The 22,588-nt window shown below is 40.8% G+C and overlaps 1 protein-coding gene across 4 annotated transcripts in view; it reads right to left on the bottom strand.

Moving 5' to 3' along the window:
• Positions 1-22,588, bottom strand: part of FAM13C (family with sequence similarity 13 member C) — a 247,065-nt gene that overhangs the window by 178,789 nt on the left and 45,688 nt on the right. For all 4 annotated transcript variants that reach the window (XM_075072582.1, XM_075072581.1, XM_075072580.1 and 1 more), the window contains exon 3: positions 20,318-20,361. In XM_075072582.1, coding sequence (XP_074928683.1) covers positions 20,318-20,361 — 44 coding nt within the window. The remainder of the gene's footprint in view (positions 1-20,317; positions 20,362-22,588) is intronic.

Consider the following 22,588-nt stretch of genomic DNA (forward strand, 5'->3'; position numbering starts at 1 on the left):
AGAGGACTGCAAAATGGCAAATATAGTACCAATCTATAAAAAGGGGAATAAAGAAAACCTGGGGAATTACAGACCAGTCAGCTTAAACTTCAGTACCCAGAAAGATAATGGAGAAAATAATTAAGCAACCAATTTGCAAACACCTAGAAGATAATAACATGATAAGTAAGAGTCAGCATGGATTTGTAAAGAATAAATCATGTCAAACCAACCTAATAGCTTTCTTTGACAGGGTAACAAGCCCTGTGGATAGGGAGGAAAGAAGTAGACATGATATATCTTGACTTCAGTAAAGCTTTTGATAATGTCTCACATGACCTTCTCATAAACAAACTAGGGAAATGCAACCTAGATGGAACTATTATAAAGGTGGGTGCATAACTGGCTGGAAAACCATTCCCAGAGGAAAAAGAACGGTAGTACTTGTGGCACCTTAGACACTAACAAATTTATTTCAGCATAAGCTTTCATGAGCTACAGCTCACTTCTTCAGATGCTGTAGCCCACAAAAGCTTATGCTGAAATAAATGTGCTAGTCTCTAAGGTGCCACAAGTACTCCTGTTCTTTTTGCAGATACAGACTAACACGGCTGCTACTCTGAAACCTGTCATTCCCAGAGAGTAGTTATCAGTGGTTCACAATCATGCTGGAAAGGCATGTCAAGTGGGGTCCTGCAGGGGAATATGTCCTGCATCCAGTTCTGTTCAATATCTTCAACAATGATTTAGATAATGGCATAGAGAGTACACTTATAAAGTTTGTGGATGGCACCAAACTGGGAGGGGTTGCAAGTGCTTGGAGGATAGGATTAAAATTCAAAATGATCTGGACAAACTAGAGAAATGGTCTAAAGGAAACAGGATGAAATTCAGTGAGGACAAATGCAAAGTACTCCACTTAGGAAGGAACAATCAATTACACACATACAAAATGGGAAATGACTGCCTAGGAAGGAGTACTGCAGAAAGGGATCTGGGGGTCATAGTGGACCACAAGCTAAATATGAATCAACAGTGTAACACTGTTGCAAAAAAAAAATAAAAACATCATTCTGGAATGTATTAGCAGGAGTGCTGTAAGCAAGATAAGAAGTAATTCTTCTACTCTACTCTGTGCTGATTAGGCCTCAACTGGAATATTGTGTTCAGTTCTGGGCGCAACATTTCAAGAAAGATGTGGACAAATTGGAGAAAGTCCAGAGAAGAACAACAAAAATCATTAAAAGTCTAGAAAACATGACCTATGAGGGAAGATTGAAAAAATTGGGTTTGTTTAGTTTGGAGAAAAAAAAGACAGAGCGGGGACATGATAACAGTTTTCAAGTATATAAAAGGTTGATACAAGGAGGAGGGAGAAAAATTGTTGTTCTGAGGATTGGACAAGAAGCAATGAGCTTAAATTGGAGCAAGAGTTGTTTAGGTTGGACACTAGGAAAAACTTCCTGTCAGGGTGATTAAGCACTGGAATAAATTGCCTGCGGAGGTTGTAGAATCTCCATCACTGGAGATTATTAAGTTCATGTTAGACAAACACCTGTCAAGGATGGTCTAGATCATACTTAGTCCTGCCTTGAGTGCAGGGGACTGGACTAAATGACCTCTCGAGGTCTTTTCCAGTCCTATGGATTCTATGATTCTGTGAATGAGTAGGTAATATATCTTGTTCAGTCTGCAATATAATGTAACAGACCAGATCAATCTTTTTTCCAATTACTGCTTATTATTTTTCCTTACAGGTGATTTTTCTACTTCGGTATGATTTTTTGAAATTTTTATTAGTGTGTATTTTTCCAAACCATAGTATTATTCATTTTACCCTTAACATAAAGTGGTGAAACCATTCACACTTAATGTACCATATGATATGTATAAAGCCTAAATATGCTGTGAGTGGTGCCTTATGGCTGTACAGTAAGTAACCCAATAATATGGTTCTGACACTGGACATATAGGAAAAAAATCACAACCACCTTTAAAATTAGCTGTCAATTGTGGTATTTGCAAGAGCTGGTTGGAACATTTTTGACTGAATGAAATTTCAACAAAGCCAAAACGTTTCACGGAGACATATCAGTTTTGGTGACGTTTTCGCTGAGAAGGTTTTTTGGGTCATGGGCTTTCTAGTTAAAAATGATGAGAGAGAGACAGACCGACTTGCAGTGTGATGGGGGGGTGAAAAACTCTGCTCTGACTCAGCATAAGGATTTGAACCTTGGTCTCTCACAGGCCAGTGCCCTAAACACCAGCTATAGTCTCTCTCTCTGGTCATCTCTAACCACAAAGCCCGGGACCAAAACACTTTTCTGAATCAAAAGTCTTGGGTTTTGATCCAAAAATGAACAATTCAACACAATCTTGGGTGTAGGTGGGGAAATCAAATCCATTGTATTTAAGGATACTGATTAGTACTGACAAATCTTACGGCTCTGCAGATTGTGTCAAGTTGCCTTGCGATGGCAATCAGCTATCTTAGTTTAAATGACCAAGAATGGAAAATAGTCACAATCTTTCCTACTATAAAGAGTTCATCTGTCCCTCCCCCGACTCAAACAGGAGAAACATTGGCAACTCGATAAAAATGTTGACACACTACCTGTTCTGCTCAGTAGTAATAGGTAGTGTGATGGGGCAAGGCCAGATGGCTACAGTAAAGTACTGAGGAACAGGTATGTTAACCCCAGGCTAAACAAATCCCTAGTACTGTGGTAACCAAATGGCAGTTGCTGCAGGTTAATCAAGGCAGCTGAGGCCAATTAAGATCTTTCTAGAAGGCAGTGGAGATAGCTACATTGATTAGAACACCTGCAGCCAATCAAGGCAGGCTAATCAGGGCACTTGGGTTTAAAAAGGAGCTCACTCCAGACAGGTGAGGAGGAGTCAGAGGAGAGGAAGTGTGTGTGAGGAGCTGGGAGCAAGAGGTGCAAGCAGCTGAGACTGAGAGGGTGTGCTGCTGGAGGATTGAGGAATTATCAGACAATCAAGCATTATCAGACACCAGGAGGAAGGTTCTGTGGTGAGGATAAAGAAGGTGTTTGGAGGAGGCCATGGGGAAGTAGCCCAGGGAGTTGTAGCTGTCATGCAGCTGTTACAGGAGGCACTATAGACAGCTGCAATCCACAGGGCCATGGGCTTGAACCCAGAGTAGAGGGCAGGCCCGGGTTCCCCCCAAACCTCACAACTCCTGATCAGACACAGGAGGAGTTGACCCAGACTGTGGATTCCACCAGAGGGGAGGATCACTGAGGTGAGCAAATCTGTCAATAAGCGCAGGACCCACCAAGGTAAAGGAGGAACTTTGTCACAGTAGTTATATAAATATTACAGCCTAAAGCCCTTTTCTATTTGCTATGTCTATGGTATTTTTACAGAGTTTCAAATAACTTAACATACACCAAAAACACAAAAAGTCTCCAAAAATTAGTCTCCTTCCCTTATGGTAAGAACCATGGCATGTGAGCAGCATGTCTGAGGATATTAATTTGATAATAAAGGGTGCTTTTTCTGCAGACCAAAAACATCATGTCTGCAACCACCTGGGTTTCTACCAATGTAAATGAAAAGGAATCCCAAGAGTGTACCCCATGTGACTCTATGCCCCTTATTCTTCTTAGTAATATTATTGTGATATGAGTAAGCCCATTGAATCTTTGGCTTGTATAACAACAAGTATCACAAAGTAGATTTTGGCCCATTATATAATGAAGTTACACTATACTAGAAATAATGGAAAGTATCACACCACTTGTGTTATGCCTCATCACCGGTCAGTCTCCAATTCTCTTGATAGTTCCTGTTACTTCTCTGACAGCGCTGTTGTCACATGAACAGAGCACCACAGATCATGAATGCCATTTTTGAGTTTTATGAACTTTCGCACCAATTTGCTGTTTTCTGCAGATGACAATCCCTAAGGTACATCTGCAGGATACCAGTGGAATTCCAGGGGGCAATACATGACTGCAATATTTCTGAGAATACTTCGATTATGTACAGACAAGAGAAAGGTATGTTGTACACACAAGCATCAAACTATGCAAAATATGTTTTGCATAGTTCAAGAGTTTTGTTCACTCATATAGAAACCACTCCAGATTGGCAGTGCTGATTTTATGAAATGCCACTTTCTGCTGGTTCAGTTTGGCTTAGAAAATATTAAATGGTTGAACCCAGCAGAGAGCTGATGGTCAGGGTAAATTGCACTTGCTGCAATGTTTTGTTGTCTGACTCCAACAATCAAAAGTCAGCACTGAGTCTCAAAGGCACAGACTGTGACTCACTTGCTCATGAGAGTTTTCACATTGAAGCCCTGGGGCCATTCCAGGAACAGGAGACCACTTTCACTGCAGCCTAGCTACCCTCCACCAGCCACACCCCGTACTAGGAAGTGTGAGGTGATGGGAAGGGGTCTACGTTCACCTACACTAAATTTACTCCACTAGAAGTAGTCAACTAAGCATGCTATGCTCCCTTCCAATGAGAAACCTTAAATTGGACCAGGATCTGGCCTGAAAATAACATTCTTAAAATATGCTATTAAAAATTAGTTATTTATACATTTTGCATATGTTTAAAACATGGCCTAATTTACATACCACCATGCTTTATAACATATCTACACATTTTAAGACAATTAGAATGCTCAATTAGCTGAAAATTCCCATGCCTCTCAAGCAGATTTTGTGTTACAAAACAGTAACTTTGCTGAGGGAAAATGCTCCTATGTAAGTATATTTAGTATATATTCTTAGTACACTATAGCCACATTGATTGGTAAAGTCTGTACATTCAAAATTAGTTATTTAGGCAATGCACTCTACACCTTAAATCAATTCGAAATTGCAGCTGGCACAGAATGAGGGTGGCCTGCTCAGGTGTTTGCTACTGAGAGCATATTAAACTCATGTTCTGTAATCTGTACCAGCTGCCAACTCATTTCCAGGTATAGTTGAAGGTATTGTTTTTAATCAACAGAACTATTAATAGTTTGGTTCCTGACTGCCTGAGTGTCTGCCAGTTTCCTTGTGCAATGATTCTAAGGCATTTGAGCTATCAGCCCTCTCCTGGTATACACAGGAGAGACTGGTAGCAGAACATTATAAACTTTGAAATCTGCTTCCTGCCCCAGTTCACCAGAGCTGGTTTGGGTGCCTTTAGGAAAGACTGCACAATTATTTCTATTTTTAGGCTTTTTCTGGAGAAATAGGAGAGAGAGAGAGTCAGAAATGAGGGAGACTGGCTTGGGAAGTCTAAAGGAGTTGTTAACTAGAGGCTGCATTATGTAGTTCTGCTGTTTAATGGAAATAATGCTATCCAGGGAGCCTAGACTGAGGTCTGAAGCCTTTGAGAGGTTCGGTTTCAGTTTTATTTTGTTTTTAATTTCTTTTAGAATATTAGGAGTTAGCTAGAGCTTGGCAAAATTTCCTCATTACATTCTTCAGTGAAAAATGTAGCATTAGATGCATCACAACATCCTGTAAATTTCTGTCAGTTTTGCCAAATTGCTTGGACAACTCCTTCCTCCTCCCCCCCCGCCAAAAAAAAATTCTGACAAAATCAAAACATTTTGTTTTCGTAGTTTCTAAAGAAACATTTTGATTTTTTGATTCAAAATAACTTTTCATTTCAATTTTTTTAAATTCTATTTAAAACAAAAAATGTTTAAAAGTGGCATAAATAAAAACAAAACTTTTTAATTGTGCTAAAGAAGACGGTTTTGTTCAACCCAACGCATTTTTCGAATAGCCAGTGAACCGAAAAACCCATCATTTGCCCAGCTCTAGTGTTAGCATATGAAATGAATGTCAAGTGCAAATAAACATTGCTGCAATTTTCAAAGGAGCCTGCGGGTATCAGGTGTCCAGCTCCCACTGCAATTCAAATAAAGTAGCGTCAACTCCCTTAGACTTCTCTGAAAGTCCCTGCCTAAATAAATAAATCATGCAGCAAGTTTAAAGTAATGATACTTCCAACAGATCAGAGTACACTTTGGATAATACTCTTGGTATAAGACTGAACTTGAATATTTTTACCACTTCCTTCTCGCAGTTTATTCTGAGTGCTTTTACATACTAATTTTAAATTCTGAGCCCACTACTGTCTAGTAGAGCTGGTTGGAAACCAGCTTTTGTGTTTAACAAATAGAGCTGTCACTTCCCCTAAATTCCTCCTTTTGTCAGAATCGGATGGAATTAGATTTCTTCAAAATTACTATAATCCACAAATAGCTTTGAATTTTTTAGCTCAAAGCTGAAAGATAAAAGAAGAAGAAAAAACCACAAACATTAACACTATTTGGACACCTAGATGCAGAAATAAAAGATTTAATATGCAGAATAAATGTAACTGGTTTATTGAGAACACATTATATGGTGGGTCCTCATGAAGGAAATTCAAATGGCTCATGTACAGTATTAGCAGCATACAACTTACTATGCAAATACCTAAGGACCAAATGCAGCCCTGGCACAAACAGGCTCGATTTCCATTTATAATATATTTCTGAATAAGAATGTAATCTGCAATTACACTAGTTAGAATAATACTTAGCACCATAAGACAATCAGTAAATGGTGGGATGTTTCTTTAAAACACCTTCCACTGAAGTATCTAGTACTCAGCACTGTCAGAGTCAATATAACAGTCTAGATGGCCTGATCCTACATGGTAGTTCCTATATTCCACTGTAGTCGATAGAATGGTGCCTGTTTATGCCAGGCCTGAATGTGGGTGCTATGCTGTAAAATGTGCTATGCAAACTAGAGTTAAGTCCAATTCCCTCCTGATTTTAGGGAAGTTCTGAATTTTGCAGCTCAAGATGATCTATGGTACAAGTTTAAATTTAGATTAGTCTCTGTCTCTACCTGCAGAACCTGAAGTACTTATGAAAACATAGTATATTTACACTAAAACCAGTAGGGAAATAATAGTTCGTATTATTCTATTCTTTCAACCTCACCTACACAGCTGACATGACTCAACCTCCTAAAAAAGTTATTTTTGCTTTTGGAGATACCACTGCAGCACTGATTATATGGAGATCTGCAATTATGGTAAAACCTTGCCCTGACAAATTCTAGGAAATCCCATTTTCCTCATCCTAACATTTTGCCATGCTTTCTGCAAAGAAAGTTGTGTTAACCTGCAGCCATGGTGAAATTTTAGACTAAATCAATTTGCAAATTTTACTATCTACTTTTCAAGGAGAGTAGAGGAAAATACTTGTACAACAGGATTTGTTGGATAGACCTGTACCCTTCTGCTCTCTCACACCCCAAAACCAAACATGAACTAACTGACCTACATTTTTATAAGGATAGCTGATAAAGCTTCTCAGAGGATGGCATTACCATATTCAGTGACAACAAATAAAAGATTGAGAGTTTATCAATTTTCATTTTGTGACTTTCTTGAAAGATTCCATTTTTACCCTGAAATTGACACATGAAACCTAGAAATTTTGCACAGTTATACAATTAATGCTATCGCCTTCATTACCACCTAATTCTGCTGGACTAGTTTTTACATGTGTGTTAAGATCTATAAGTCAACATACATAGGCCTCAAAGTTGCCTGACTTGTCTCCTTTGAACATTTGGTGGACTAGCATACATGGAAAAAATGTAAATCTGGACAGCTAAAACAATTAAGGCTGGGTTTTTCAAAGGGCTATGAGAGATTTAGGTCTCCAGCTCCCACTGAAAGTTGGACACTTAGCAAGGCCTTTGAGAATTAACACACAAAACTTTCAACAATTTAATATATGGAGCCATTTAAAACTGCTTTAATTAAATCAGTGCAAAAAACTGTTTGGACATTTATTTCAGTTTAGCAAGGTTTATTTCAGCTCAGTATAAATCTGTTAGAAACAAGCTGAAGATAAACCAAAGTAAGCTACTCTTAATCAAACTACAAGTGTCCCTGGAGGGGTTTGCCGCTTTTAACTAAGCTGGTGCAAGCATATGTGTAGACAAGGCTTTTTCTTTGAAAATCCCAGACTAAAACCAGTAACAGAGGGTATTGGTGGTGGGAAGGGTAAATCAGATTTCCAAATTACTTCTAATAGTAATCTCACACTATCAAGAAATTATTCAAACCTGATTTTCTGTTTCTAACATTTTCTATGTAAAAGGAATGCTACCAATGCTGAAAAGTGCACTTAGTGTTGAGCCAAAGGCATTACAGAAAAGACATGGCATTTAATCCGACACTGCTGTCACAGCTCTTAAAACCCTCAACGTTTACCCTGAAAGCAGAGATAAAATCTCAGTTTAAAGCATGAACTGAAAAATATGATGTCCAGCATTAGCGAGCCATTTAAAAAGTCCACTTTTACCAACTGTTACCACAGATTGGCCCTTTAGTTACCATGGCTAACTCTTATTGTGGGTGTAGAGGGTTGCTAGTATCTCAGAAACCAAAGGAGTGACAATTGCCAAGTGTTTTTTTTTCAAATGCTGAGAGATCAGACTGGTGACATCAAAGCAATGATGGCAGCAGGTGACAAGATGCAAATCGTGCACACTAGGAAGTGACCAATGAAAGATTGTTGCAGACATTAATTAAATAAGAACCATAGATTATATATTTGCCCTTTTTTAATTTTGCTAGCTTGGTCTCCATAGTTATAAGAGCGTGTCTAGGGGAGAGAGGGGAACTGTGGCCCTGCAGCCTCCAGTATGTACTAGGCCGGTTCTGAAATTTGCTTACTGGAGTTGCTCTCGATACTCCCTAGAGTTTCCAGTCTGCTGTAAAAGCAGCACTTGGTCAGTCACAGAGAGGAAATGCTGTTCATAGAGTGACTCGGCAGAATAGCAACCTAACAATTTTAAAATCAAAGGCAGAAGGAAGATTGGGGAAAGAGGGAAGGAAAGAAAGCAAGAGGAAAGGGGATATGGGAGAGTATGAGAAGAAAAGAGGAGGGGAAAGTTCAGCAATATAGCAAGGGACCTATAAAGGCCCTAGTTTTGGGACTTCAAAACAAAAGCTGTGATTAACACTGACATTTAGAAAGTCAATTGTTAAGCCTCTTCACTGCAGAGATGGCTTACAAAACAAAGCCAAACTTCACTCTGGACTGTCTGGTATAGTTGCTCCTCTCGGCTAGCTTGAGATGCTGTTGTGTTACAAGAAGTCTGCTGATAGTTAATGGGTTACTCAGCAATGTCCTTCTCCTGAGACAGCACAAGTGTCTTCTCAACACCCACTTCCACACATGCCTCCTGTGCAGCAACAGCACCTAGCTCACCACTTTGTAGCAGTGGAGATTTGATTGCCCTTCCCCACCCACACCCCTTTCAGGTAGCTGCAGTACCTGGACCACCTTCCTGGGCAGCTATATCGATTCTCATGGTTGACAGCAGCAAATGCTGCAAAGAGGTCCAGGATAGGGAGATTAGAGGTCTGCACTCTATCCATTGATAGGAGGAGATCATCCATCAGTGACATTAAGGTGGTTTCAGTCTAGGTCCTAGTCTGAATCCAAATTGTGCCTGGTCTAGCTTCAATTAGATGAGCTTGTAGTTAGCCTTTGGCTAGCTTATCTAGGAGCTTGCTCTGGAATGGAAAGTTTGACTCTGGGTGGTAGCTGGCTAGGACCAGATGAGTTTCTTCAGTGCTGGTTGTTGAACTATTGTGTGTTCGAAGGAGGAAAGGAAGATTCTCTCTCTGAGTGAGATATGGGCTATTTCAGTCAAGAGTTTAGGACTCTCTTTCATAAGACAGGCAAGGCATGAATCATATTCACAAGTCTTGGGTCATGATTCTTTTAAGATGTCCAGAACTTCTTGATGAGTGAATATACTGAACTCCAGGAATGCAGGTGAACTGTTGGTTAGTTGGTGGGTACAGGCAGAGTAGATCCATGCTGTTTGAGAAAACTTCTAGAATGTTTTCTGTGAAAAGAAGTTATAGTACTTTGCAGCACTTGGTGCTTGGTTTTGATGTAGGTACTAAAGACTGAATAGCTTCTTGAGGTGTGATTTGTAAGCTTCAACTGTGACTGATGAGAATGTTCTCTTGGCCTGTAATATGGCTTTGGCCTAGGGTTGGAGGAATTTGTTATATTTCATCCTGTCTGTACCATCCTTTGTTTTTCCACCATCAGTTTCTTCCCCTTTCTTTTCATCAGGTTCAGGGTGTCAGAAAACCAAGGAGATGTGTGTGAGTAATAGGGAGGAAGGGGCCATTTGGGGCCTGCCATGTTACTGGTGGACGATAGCATTCAATCATAATGATTTATCAGCTCCTCAACTCCTCGTGCTGTAGGTGAAATTCTGTTTTCCTTTTGCAGGCTTTGGAATGTACTTTGGCTTCCATGAGTCTTCATGGTCGAATCAGGGTCATTGATCTTTCTTGTTGCCTAGGAGTGCATGATCTCTGATCACTGCCTCAATGAAGTGATGGTCTGTCCAAACTAGTGGTTGGGTTGTGAAGATCAGGTCCAGATTGTGACAGGCTTTGTGACTGAATCAGCAATAATCTGTGAAATTCTTAGGGATGTAAGTGTGGAGATAAATTTTATGGTGTTTGCATCTGTGGCCTTGTAGATAATGCATTTTGAATTCTCCCAGGACAATATGTCTAGGGTATTTCACCACCATTGCTGGTAAGATATCAGTGAACCCTTATGAATCCTTTAGTCTGTGGAGGTCCATAAATAATTACAAAATCTGTTAGCTTTAGCTCATTTCTATTTCTAGATAAATTAATTTGAATAAAGTTGTCTTCCCTAAGGCACCTCTCTTGGATTTGATGTTTGCAGAAAAGATGAATGCAGCTCTGCCTGTCTTTTTGACCCATCACAAACTCAGACAGGATATCTATTTCTGGTTGGATGAGGTGGGATAGCACAGGGCTCATGGTGTCATTTAGATTCATTACTCATGAGGTTGTGTATTGTTTAAGTGGCAGATTTTGCATTCATCATCATTAATTTTAATTCCTGTTGCTTTCAGCCTGTGCCTAGTCCTTGTGCAATGTATAGTTGTTAGATGTCTGGAATCTGATTTCTTATGTCTGCTTTCTATTCCTTGGACAGTTCCTCCCAATATGAGCTGTGATAGGTAAAGAAATGCTTTGTGCCATCTGAGGTTTTGAGTGGAGAAATGGTTGTCTGGTTCATCAGATGCCATGAAAAAGGCAGGATTGTTGGATACTTTTTGGAGCTGTAACCTGGTAGAGTACTGGAAATGGTCAGAGCGAGGACAGCATATTCATGGAGTAGTGGTGGCTGTTCAGGAAGCATGGTGGATGCAGAGGAAGTAACACATTTTATTCACCATTTTTGTGCTGTTTTACAACCATAACACCTGCTCACTCCAAAAAACACCGGCTGCACTATTTCGTGCATCCTCCCCCAAACACTTTTGAATTTAACTGACAGTGCAACTAATCCAGTCAGCTCATACTTATCTGTAAGCAAGGAAAAATTGACTATCTAGTGCCTATGAAATGAAACCGCTCCAATGAATTATCTCTGAAAACACTGCAGCACATCTAGAAGTGCTGTAGAACTTGTGCATGAGTATTCCATCACTCAGAAACAAAAAACAAAACCACCACCACCACTTGATTAATTTTGTCCTCAATATACAATTTTAATTAAAGCAGCTGAAGTTGTCCGGCTAGGCATGCTAGTAGACATTTATCAAACACGCTTTTGTAAATCAGATTCCTAAATTGATGGCATTTGTACATGCAGTCAAGTTAAGTCACACTGGAATAAAACAGAATCAAGTAATTGGTAAATGGAAGCACATTTAAAGGGCACGTATCAGAGGGATAGCCGTGTTAGTCTGGATTGTCTACAGCCAAGCACTGAGGTACAACCGCATCTGCTCTAACCCCTCAGACAGAGACCAACACCTACAAAATCTCCACCAAGCATTCTCAAAACTACAATACCCGCACGAGGAAATTAGGAAACAGATCAACAGAGCCAGACGTGTACCCAGAAGCCTCCTACTGCAAGACAAACCCAAGAAAGAAACCAACAGGACTCCACTGGCCATCACATACAGCCCCCAGCTAAAACCCCTCCAACGCATCATCAGGGATCTACAACCCATCCTGGACAATGATCCCACACTTTCACGGGTCTTGGGTGGCAGGCCAATCCTTGCCCACAGACAACCTGCCAACCTGAAATATATTCTCACCAGCAACTGCACACCGCACCATAGTAACTCTACCTCAGGAACCAATCCATGCAACAAACCTCGATGCCAACTCTGCCCACATATCTACACCAGCGACACCATCACAGGACCTAACCAGATCAGCCACACCATCACCGGTTCATTCACCTGCACGTCCACCAATGTAATATACGCCATCATATGCCAGCAATGCCCCTCTGCTATGTACATCGGCCAAACTGGACAGTCTCTACGGAAAAGGATAAATGGACACAAATCAGATATTAGGAATGGCAATATACAAAAACCTGTAGGAGAGCACTTCAACCTCCCTGGCCACACTATAGCAGACCTTAAGGTGGCCATCCTGCAGCAAAAAAACTTCAGGACCAGACTTCAAAGAGAAACTGCTGAGCTTCAGTTCATCTGAAAATTTGACACCATCAGCTCAGGATTGAACAAAGACTGTGAATGGCTTGCCAACTACAGAACCAGTTTCTCCTCTCTTGGTTTTCACACCTCAGCTGCTAGAACAGGGCCTCATCCTCCCTGATTGAACTAACCTCGTTATCTCTAGCTTGCTTGCTAGCATATATATACCTGCCCCTGGAAATTTCCACTACATGCATCTGACGAAGTGGGTATTCACCCACGAAAGCTCATGCTCCAAAACGTCTGTTAGTCTATAAGGTGCCACAGGATTCTCTGCTGCTTTTAAAGGGCATTAAATTATAGTGGCTTAATAAAAAACATTCTCCTGCTACATAAAGTTAAAATAACAGAAATCATTAGCTGTCTAACTGGCAGTCTGACTCATCTTCAGATTTACAAAAATGAAAATATCATTTTGCTAATCTTATTTTCCAGCCAAATACATCAACTTCATTTCATTGGAGCAGACCACTAGGGTAACAGTGACTACCAAAAAAAGGAGACGTTCTATCAAGAATATAAAAAAGAAAGCTATACCTTTCCATGAAGTGTTTCTTCTCAATGGGTTTGCACTGTGGAACCTCTCCCAGACACTACATGAATGCATTATATAATAAGTTACACATAGACTGGCATGAAACTAGGTGAACACTAATTAACCCTAGTTTCATCTCAGAAGTAGCTGTATAACACAGAAGCTGAAGTAGGTGTATTTCCCTTTCATGGTGGTTAATTGATCTTTATAATGGTGTTACCATTGTAATTTCTTTTTTATGGATGCATTTGTTATGGGTTCCCTCTGGGGTGTCACCTGGAACTGGGGTACCACTGAGCCCTCTGACCCACCAGCCTGGGCTCCCTCTCACACTCTGCTGCTGTGACAAGTTGCAAAGCCCTCCAAGCTTGCACTTTCACCAGCATTCACACAGCTAGGGACACACCTAGCTGCGGTCACATGCAGGCTTTCTAACCACCAGCTTCGCAGCCTGGCACCCCAGAGCAGTACTGTCCTGCCCTGTTCAAATCTGGCCAGTATATGGGTTTAATACCTGGTCTGCCTCTCCCTCAATGTGAAGAGAACAATGCACACTTGTGGTAACCAAGCAAAGGCTTTCCCCCAAGGACTCCAGTCAAAGCTCAGTGGTTTAGATTAAAATATAAAATAAGTTTATTGATACAAAAGGATAGATTTGAAATTATTATAAATTATAGCAAACATATCAAAGCAGATTACTTAGCAAATAAACAAAACTGTAAACTGATCTTAACATACTAAATAGGTAAGATATGAATTAGCAAATTCTCACCCTTAGTGATAAACTGATTGGCAGATTCTTAAAACACAAGATGCCTTGGCTTTTCAATTTGGGTTTGCCAGGTTTTCACACACAGGCTAGAAATCCCTCTAACCTGGGACCATCACTTCTCCCCTGTTCAGTCTTTATTCCTCAGGTGTTTCCAGGCGTGTTGTTGTAGGGAGAGTGAGGTCCCCCCATGATGTCATTGTCCCTCTTCTATATCTTCTTCCCACTTGCTGGAAAACTGTTTTGCTGTGACCTGGGTCAAATAGTTCCCATTGTGTAGTGCTGTCTCTGAGAGGCTTCTGTTGTACACAGTTTCTGGGGAATCCTTGTGTTTGTGGGCATTTCCTCAATAAGCCATTAATATCATTTGGCCTTTGTACATGAAAGGCTGCTTGTGGGTGTTTCCAACCTCACAATGTTTCAGTAGCACATACATAGCCAAACTTCATAACTTCACATACGATAGTACATACAATCCAATAAGACATTAATGTCTAGCAGATCAAGACTTTTAGAATGATACCTCACAAAGTATACTTTGTACAAAACATCCTAATTACATGACAGGGTGAAAATAGAGGTGCCAGGGTGTCACAGTATTTACCAAAGATTAAACATTAACCAAAATGATTATTTTTGAGAATACTTAATTGTGTGTCCTGAATGCATTTGATTGTCCAGCTCTACTCTGCATTGGTAATTACTTTCTGTATATTACATATGAAACTCCTTTTCATATAGTTCAAAATAAAATTAGCCATTTTTGCAACTGCATGACTCATTCATTTTGTGTTATGCATCATTAATATTGACAACAAGGGGAAGGAACATAAGCCAAAACAGGGAAAGAATAGATTAAAGGATTTTTTTATATAAATTAGATGTATTCAAGTCAGCAGGGCCTAATGCAATTCAACCTAGCTAACTGAAGCAATCTCCAAAAGGTGAACAATTATCTTTGAGAACTCAAGGAAGACGGCTGAAAGCTCGGACTGCAGAAGAGAAATCATAATGCGTATCTCTAAAAAGTGGACAAAGAGGACCCAGGGAATTAGAGACCAGTCATCCTAACTTCAACATCTGGAAAGATAGTGGAACAAATTATTGAACAATCAGTTTGTAAGCACCTGGAGGATAATAGAATTATAAGAAATAGCCAGCATGAATTTGTCAAGAATAAATCATGTCAAACCAACCTAATTTCCTTCTTTGACAGGCCTAGTGGAGGGAAGCAGTAGACACGATCTATCTTGATTTCAATAAGACATATCTAATGGGATCCCATGGGGTCAGTCCTAAATCTGGAGCTATTCAATATTTTCATTACTGAATTGAATAATGTAGTGGAGAGTTTGCGTATAAAATCTGCAGATGACACCAAGATGGTAGGGTTTACAAGGACCGGATTAGGACTCAAAATTAACTTGACAAACTAGAGAATTGTGAAAAAGATGAAATTCAATAAAGACAAGTGCAAATTACTTCACTTAAGAAAGACAAATTAAACAAACAAATACAAAATGGGATGTGGGGGTTACCTTGCCAAACAATTCACTCCTTCAGAGTTTACTTTTATGTGACAGGTCTCTTCTGTAAAGTGTTTCGTATGATAGATACCCACTACTCCAGGTGGGAAGCTGGCTATCACCAAGTGCCAGATGAATAGCTGATCCCTCATCTCCAGGGCAGCAGGTAGGTGTCAACCAGACCCAATAGTTCTTTCACACAGGGCCAGCTCCAGGCACCAGCATTCCAAGCAGGTGCTTGGGGCGGCAATCTGCAAGGGGTGGCAGTCCATGTGTGTTTCCCCCAAGCAGCGCCCTGAATTGCTGCCATGGACAAAGGGGGCCGTCTGTGTGCCATTAGGGCAAGCACACATGTTTCCATGGCAGCAGCTTCTATGTTCAGCTGTCCGGGGCAGCACAGCTGTAATTCGTCTACAATTCTCATCATACTCCCTGCTCTTTAAGATCAGCTGTAATTTTACAACCTGATGGTATGCTTGTGGGACAGCTTTAGGGCACCGTTACATTTGACATTATTATTCACTGTTGCCCACTGGAAAGATTACTGAGGGCTGGTCTACACTGGGGCAGAGGGTAATCAATCTAAGATACGCAACTTCAGCTACGCGAATAGCTAGTAATCTTTCTTAGTTCGACTTGCCTGCGGCTCCCCCATCAATGCTGCTTACTCCTCCTGCTGAGGTGGAGTATGGGTGTCCATTCGCAGATCAATTTACCGCGTCTAGACGAGATGTGATAAATTGATCCCCAATAGATCGATTACTACCTGCCAATCCAGCGGGTAGTATAGACGTACTCTAAGACCCACTGGTACTTATCAACTGAGTCATCTTCAAGGAGCTGGCCACAAGATTGCTCCTGATGAAGATTTTGACTGGAGTAGGTGTGGACACCACTGATATGATGCCTTTCTGGGGGGAGAGGGGGGGCGGGGCGTTGTTTTGTTTTGTTTGTTTTGTTTTTTAAACTTTCATAGAAATTTAGTTCTAGTTTTTTTCTGAAGAGAGGAAAAGGTTCAGCCCAGTTCTTACTATAGCGCAACCTGTTAAATCATTAATAATTAAGCATATAATTTTGGATTGCTAATAATATAAACAGACACACTCAATGTTGGCCTCTCAAAATTGATCTATAGATTCCTTATCAAGAATTGCTCCTGTATGTGACCACTCTTGGGTAGAACTACAAATCTGGAACTGTCTAGATTTCTGGGGCCACATGTACATCCTTACACAGGCCTGACTGACTGATATGAAATGGTATGAGTTTGCAGCACCAATCTACTCTCAAAGTACACACAAAGTAGCTGTGTTTGTGTCTGAGACATGGAAAGATCTCACTGAATCTTTGGGTGGGCAAGGAGAGATGACAGTGAGGATATCACTGAGCTAAAGGAGAACCTTAGAAGAACACTCCTGCTGTCTCCTACTAAACACAGCCTACACATTACAAAAATATTAGTTGGATGATACAGTCTCAATGAACAAATAATTATTTATTTACATAAAAATGATCAAAACCAATTTGAAGACTAAATACCATGAGGCACTATGCTCTGTTATTGGAAGTAATGTCCTTTGAATTTTTTCTTCTATTGTCTACCAAATGATATTTTGTATCTGCTCAATGCTCCATTAGCATTTCCATAGCTTTTGAGAGATGTTGGTTTGTCCTCTATTTAATTGCTTTTTCTAAGACCTCTTATTACTCCTAGTTCACTAACTAATGCAGTTTATTAGGCATAGCAAGCACCTGCATATTAAGAGGAATACTTTATTATGTCAGGTTTTCCAAAGCACTCTGGGAAATAATCTGAGAGCCCTGATCTGCACAAGATCTTCCATTGTTTTTCATCATAGTGGATAATAAGTTTGGCATCCATTATAGCGCGTCAATGGATTTTTAAACACATCTGGAAGAAGTAACATTTACAATGATTTTTCAGTGGCTAAATCACCACTCAGTACATTAGTCATAAAAGCATTTCCCTTCCCAAAATTTTTCAAATATTTTCCCCATACCACTTCAGGATGATGCTGAGACCTTTCAATATTTGTCACAAAAAACAAGAGAGACCCCCACACACTCCAGAATAGCTAATAGCTGGTGGTTAGGGCACTTCTCCTGGATTTGGACACCCACATTCAGGCAGAGCAGGACTTAATTTGGAGTATGGACTTGATTCCTGGTCTCCCACTGTGATACACTGTATCTCAAAATAGCACCTAAAACCTACATAATCACCACTGCGATACAATGATATGTTTCGTACAATCTGTTGAGCATCCTTGTTCTGTCAAAATGTGTGTCACTATTATATATGGAGTTATGAGAGTCTGCTATATATTTGTCACTGAAATATACTGTGACTAACCCCTCAGAGAGGGCAAAGAAACTGTAAACACAGAGGCCTTACATGCCATGCCTCACATGGACAAAAGGTATGAGCAAGAATTTGCTGTTCATGTGGAGGACAATGGGAAGTTCACATAGGCCATGGGGGCTGTCTAACTCTATGACACAGCATGGATTTTTCTAGCACCTGTAGAAAAGTATAAATGAGGGGCAGTGACATCACTTCTCCTGCCTCTCCTCCTCCATCTCTACACAAGGAAGGAAGATCACTGGGGAGGCAAAGAAACTCCATTGACATTACAGCAGGGTTGGTCCTAACTAGGTGTTCCAGCTAGCAAGAACTGCTATGATGTTTTGGGCTAGAGAAATCCTTCTGCTTTTAGAATTATAAGCATGCTAAAGTTCAGGAATTAGCTTGCAATTTTATATTTTCTTTCATTTTGTAACCAATTCTGATTGTCTATGCCAAGTCACTTAATCACTTAAAATCTCTCTTTCTAAAGTCTGTTTTATATTTAATTTAAACCACTGTGTTTTTGGCTAAAGTGTTTGGGGAATCTACTCAGGCTTACTGGAACTGGTGCATGATCAATTTCTTTGTCAAACTGATGGACCTTATGAACTTGTAGTGTTCAATAAGTAATTGAACAGTACAAGATGGTATATTTCTTACTCCGGGGGAATTCTGCGCCACTGCAAATGCGCATAATTTATGTGCCCTGCAAATTTCTTTGCTTCCCTGCAGAAAAATGACTGTCTGATGGGAAACAAAGGGAAGCCACAAGAGTGGTCATACGACCCTCCCCAGCAGTATGTTTTGGGTGCCCAGGGTAGCCGGCAGAAAGGTAAATCACTGTGGGGCTGGTGGCTCCTACCTTGTGCTAGGCTTAGGTGCTAGTCCCCATGGGTGGCTCCAGGCACCAGCACAGCAAGCATGGGCCTGAGGCGGCAAGCCATGGGGGGCAGCCTGCCAGTCGCTGTGAGGGTGGCAGTCAGGAAGTCTTCGTCGGCATTTCTGCGGGAGGTCCACTGGTCCTTCAGCTTCGGCAGCAATTCGGCAGTGAGACAGACAGGTCACCTGCAGAACCACCGCCGAATCCGTATGACCACAGACCTCCCGCAGAAACACCACCAAAGGCTGCCTGATTGCTGTGCTTGGGGTGGCAAAAAACATAGAGCTGCCCCTGCTAGTCCCAGCAGGGCTGGGGAGGACAGGATTTCCTCTTCCTCTGCCTGGCATCTGAGGCCAGGTCAGACCGACCCCCAGATTTCTCCCTTGGTTGTAGAAAGCTCTGCAGACTCCCTGCCCCCAACACACACACCCTGCGCAACCTGCACCCATCGCTCCTTAGCTGCAGGGGGAGGGATCACTATATAGGGAACTGCTCCGGCATCCACCCAACCCCTGTGTATCCAGAGCCCCTCATATCCAGACCTTCGCACCAATCCTCACCCCCCACACACACACCCAGAACCGCACTCCATCTGAACCTGGACCAACCCAACGAGCCACCTGCACCTGGATTCCCACCTTCACCAGGACTCCCTGTAGAGTCCCATTACCATTGCATCCAGAACCCCGCCCCCCAAAAAAGAGCCCTTCTGCATCTGGATCCCCCCACACACACGCAGATCCCCCACTGAGCTGCCCATACCCAGATTGCCCCACACAGAAATCTCTCAACCCACACCTGCCCCAACACACACACTATGCCCCTCCACACTTTGATCCTGCTTTTCTGAGCCTGCCTGCCCATACCTAGTACACCTGGCACAGGGGAGGGCTCTGGAGTGTTTCCGAGGCAGGCCCAGGCCCTGCGCTGTGTCAGGGCTGGCACAGCCTCATTGCTGAGTCCACATCCCAGAGTGGGAGAGGGAACTGCACAGTGATCTCCCTCCTCTGTGAAGCCAGTGGCCTGTGCTCTCCAATGCCATGCTGGGGCCTCCACAATTATTTGGCAAATAACATTTTAAAATACTGTGTGCAGAATTTTTCATGTTTTGGTGCAAAATCCCCTCAGCAGTAATTTCTCAGGTACAAGGCTGGGACCAGGGATGTGGAGGTCGCCCTATATGTAATTCAAGAGTGGTTAGGCATAGCACTCTGGTATATGTCTGGGAGTAACTTGCATGCTAGAGGTTGGGGTGAGTGGCAGCTCACACAGCAAAGCAGAGCCTAGTGCACACCAGAATGGAGAATTAAGGAGGCATAATGATCCAACAGTCCAGATTGCACACTGGGGCATGTCACACCCAAATCCCAGGTAAGTGCCCTAACCACCAGGCTATTCATTATTCTTGGGTAAAATTTCACTCAATCTCTCCTGTTGCAATTGTTCCACTTTGTATGTATAAATATTCACTTGGCCAGAGACAGAAAAATTGACTTCACAGCCTGATTTTTATGACACTCATGCTGAGCAGATCACCAGTAATCCCTTGATTAAGAATAATTTTAGCTACAGAGCAGCTGCCAATAGGTTATCCCTGACACAAATCAACCAACCATTACATGGTGCCAGAAACATTGAAACAACCCTTAGAATAACTGGTGTTTTCATCTTACCTTAACTTGCAACTGGTTCTTTCTGTGTCTTCTAGGTTGTTTTTCTGAAAAAACATAGAACATTCAGAACCCATATACTTTCAGCTAGAGTCCACCTGGCCTGAGGTTGCTTGTGGTGGTCTTGTCCATTTTTAGAAGAAAATGTAATTATTTAATAAACATTCCTTACTCATTCAAGTGCTTGTAATTTTCTTGTAATAGCTAAGATTGCACCCTAAAATTTTCTTAGCTCATATTGCTTCTGAGGGAACAGAAAATTCATTAACAACATTTTAATAGAAACTGTTAGGAAAGCAATCATCTTTTAAATATTAAAATTGTTTTAACAACTCTACCAAATTATTATTAATTGCATTCTTTCTACATATAGAACAGTAATACATTAACTCAGCAAAAATACAAGTACAAGAAAATTGCTCAGAAAATTAGAGTGCATTTGTATGGAATCTGTATTGACGTAATAATATAGAACAGAGCCCTGTTTCTTAGAAACATCAGAAGTTTTTTTTTCCAGTACTCTACATTTTAATATTAAGTAACTTAGAGATGACTTAGACCAAAACTCTGGATCTGAACCTCCCTCTGTATTGAAAGGTTAGTCCAGATCCACACTTTGTGACAGAATTTTAGCCCTTTAGTGGACTGAACCAAAACCTTGTATCCAATCACCCTCAGCTATAGGGAAAGTTTGAATTTGGATTCAAACTTGGTAAAATCAGTCCCATCTGTAACATATATTTATCTCTTCTGTTCTGTGTGTAATGGAATCTGTAAAAATCTGCACGAATTAGGCTTGTGTTCTCAATGGTAATAGATGTGATTGTCCTATAACTAGTAACCTTGGTAAGAAACTGGAGGTATTGCTTTAAATGTATATAAAAACTCTTAGGGAAATGAGAGAAGCATCTGTGAGAAGGGCCAATGAACAACTGTAGATAAGCAAGACAATGTAATGGCAGTCTCTAAACTAGGTGGAATGTTCTGCCATTTAAGATAGCTAGGCTAGGTTTTTGTTTTGCAAACATCATTAGTAGAGTTTTGGTTTCATATAACCAAAGGCAGGTGTAGTTTGGACTCAGATTTTGTGTCACTTGAACCACCAACTTTTAGGGGCAAGGAAGGAAGCTGGATAAAAGGTTCTGGTCTGGCCATATCTCTATTGCTGGAACTGTATCCTGTGAATCTTGGTAGTGGTCCAGGGGTCCCATCCCTGGTGAAGTGAACAACAACTAGGAGCAGCAGAGAATCCTGTGGTACCTTATAGACTAACAGACGTTTTGGAGCATGAGCTTTCGTGGGTGAATACCCACTTCGTCAGATGCATGCTTTTACAGATCCAGACTAACACGGCTACCCCTCTGATACTTAACAACTAGGAGGTTAGGAAATCAGAATGATTTACCATTTTACAAGATGGATATAGAAAAAATTATTGGAAAGAAATTGTCTGTATGATCACAAAATCTGTAACATAACTGTCTCATTCTTAGTGAAGCAGACACAAGACAGAAAGAACTTAATTATATATGCACAGAAGCAAGTGATACGATATAATTGATCCTAATCTCTGTCAATCTTACACAATTTATTTTTGATTTGGAAAAATCTCTACTTTAGGTTTCAGTTCAGCAAAGCATTTAAGCACATGTTGATCTTTAAGAACATAAGCATGTTTCTTAAAATTATACACATGTAAGTGCTTTGCTAAATTGGGCTGGCACATACTTAAGTGCTTTGCTGACTCAAGACCTCGGTTTACATTTATCAGACAATGCACGCTGAGAAGAATTTCACACATTGCACAAGCCTATCCAATATTGATTCATTTATATTGTTATTAATAATGCCCAGATGAAGAGAAAGATAAGGAGTCCAGTAGTCAATACAGCATTTAGTTCAATGCCTTAGAGCACTGATTATGTTCAGCTTTGAAATGAAAGTTTACAGCACTACATATTTTCTCTCCTTCCTCCCCTTTCTTTCTTAAAACCACAGCCAGGATCCATCCATAAGAAAACTACAGTAAAGATTCCTTTGACCGTAAACAGGGAGTAGTGATTTGTCTAATTTAAAATTTCAGCCTCAAAACTTACTATTTGCTGCTTTTCAGAGCTAGAGAATGCAAGCTGTAGCAGCCAACAAACCTTCAGCCAAAATGAAACTATGTTCATTCACTTCCGCTCCTTTTCTTCACACTAATCCCAGGGAAGAAAACCCACAAGAACCAGCTAAACTCAGAGACAAAAAAAAAACAAGCCCAAAACAATGAAA

This window comes from Chelonoidis abingdonii, chromosome 15 (genome assembly GCF_003597395.2).
Source record: "Chelonoidis abingdonii isolate Lonesome George chromosome 15, CheloAbing_2.0, whole genome shotgun sequence".
NCBI lineage: Eukaryota > Metazoa > Chordata > Testudines > Testudinidae > Chelonoidis > Chelonoidis abingdonii.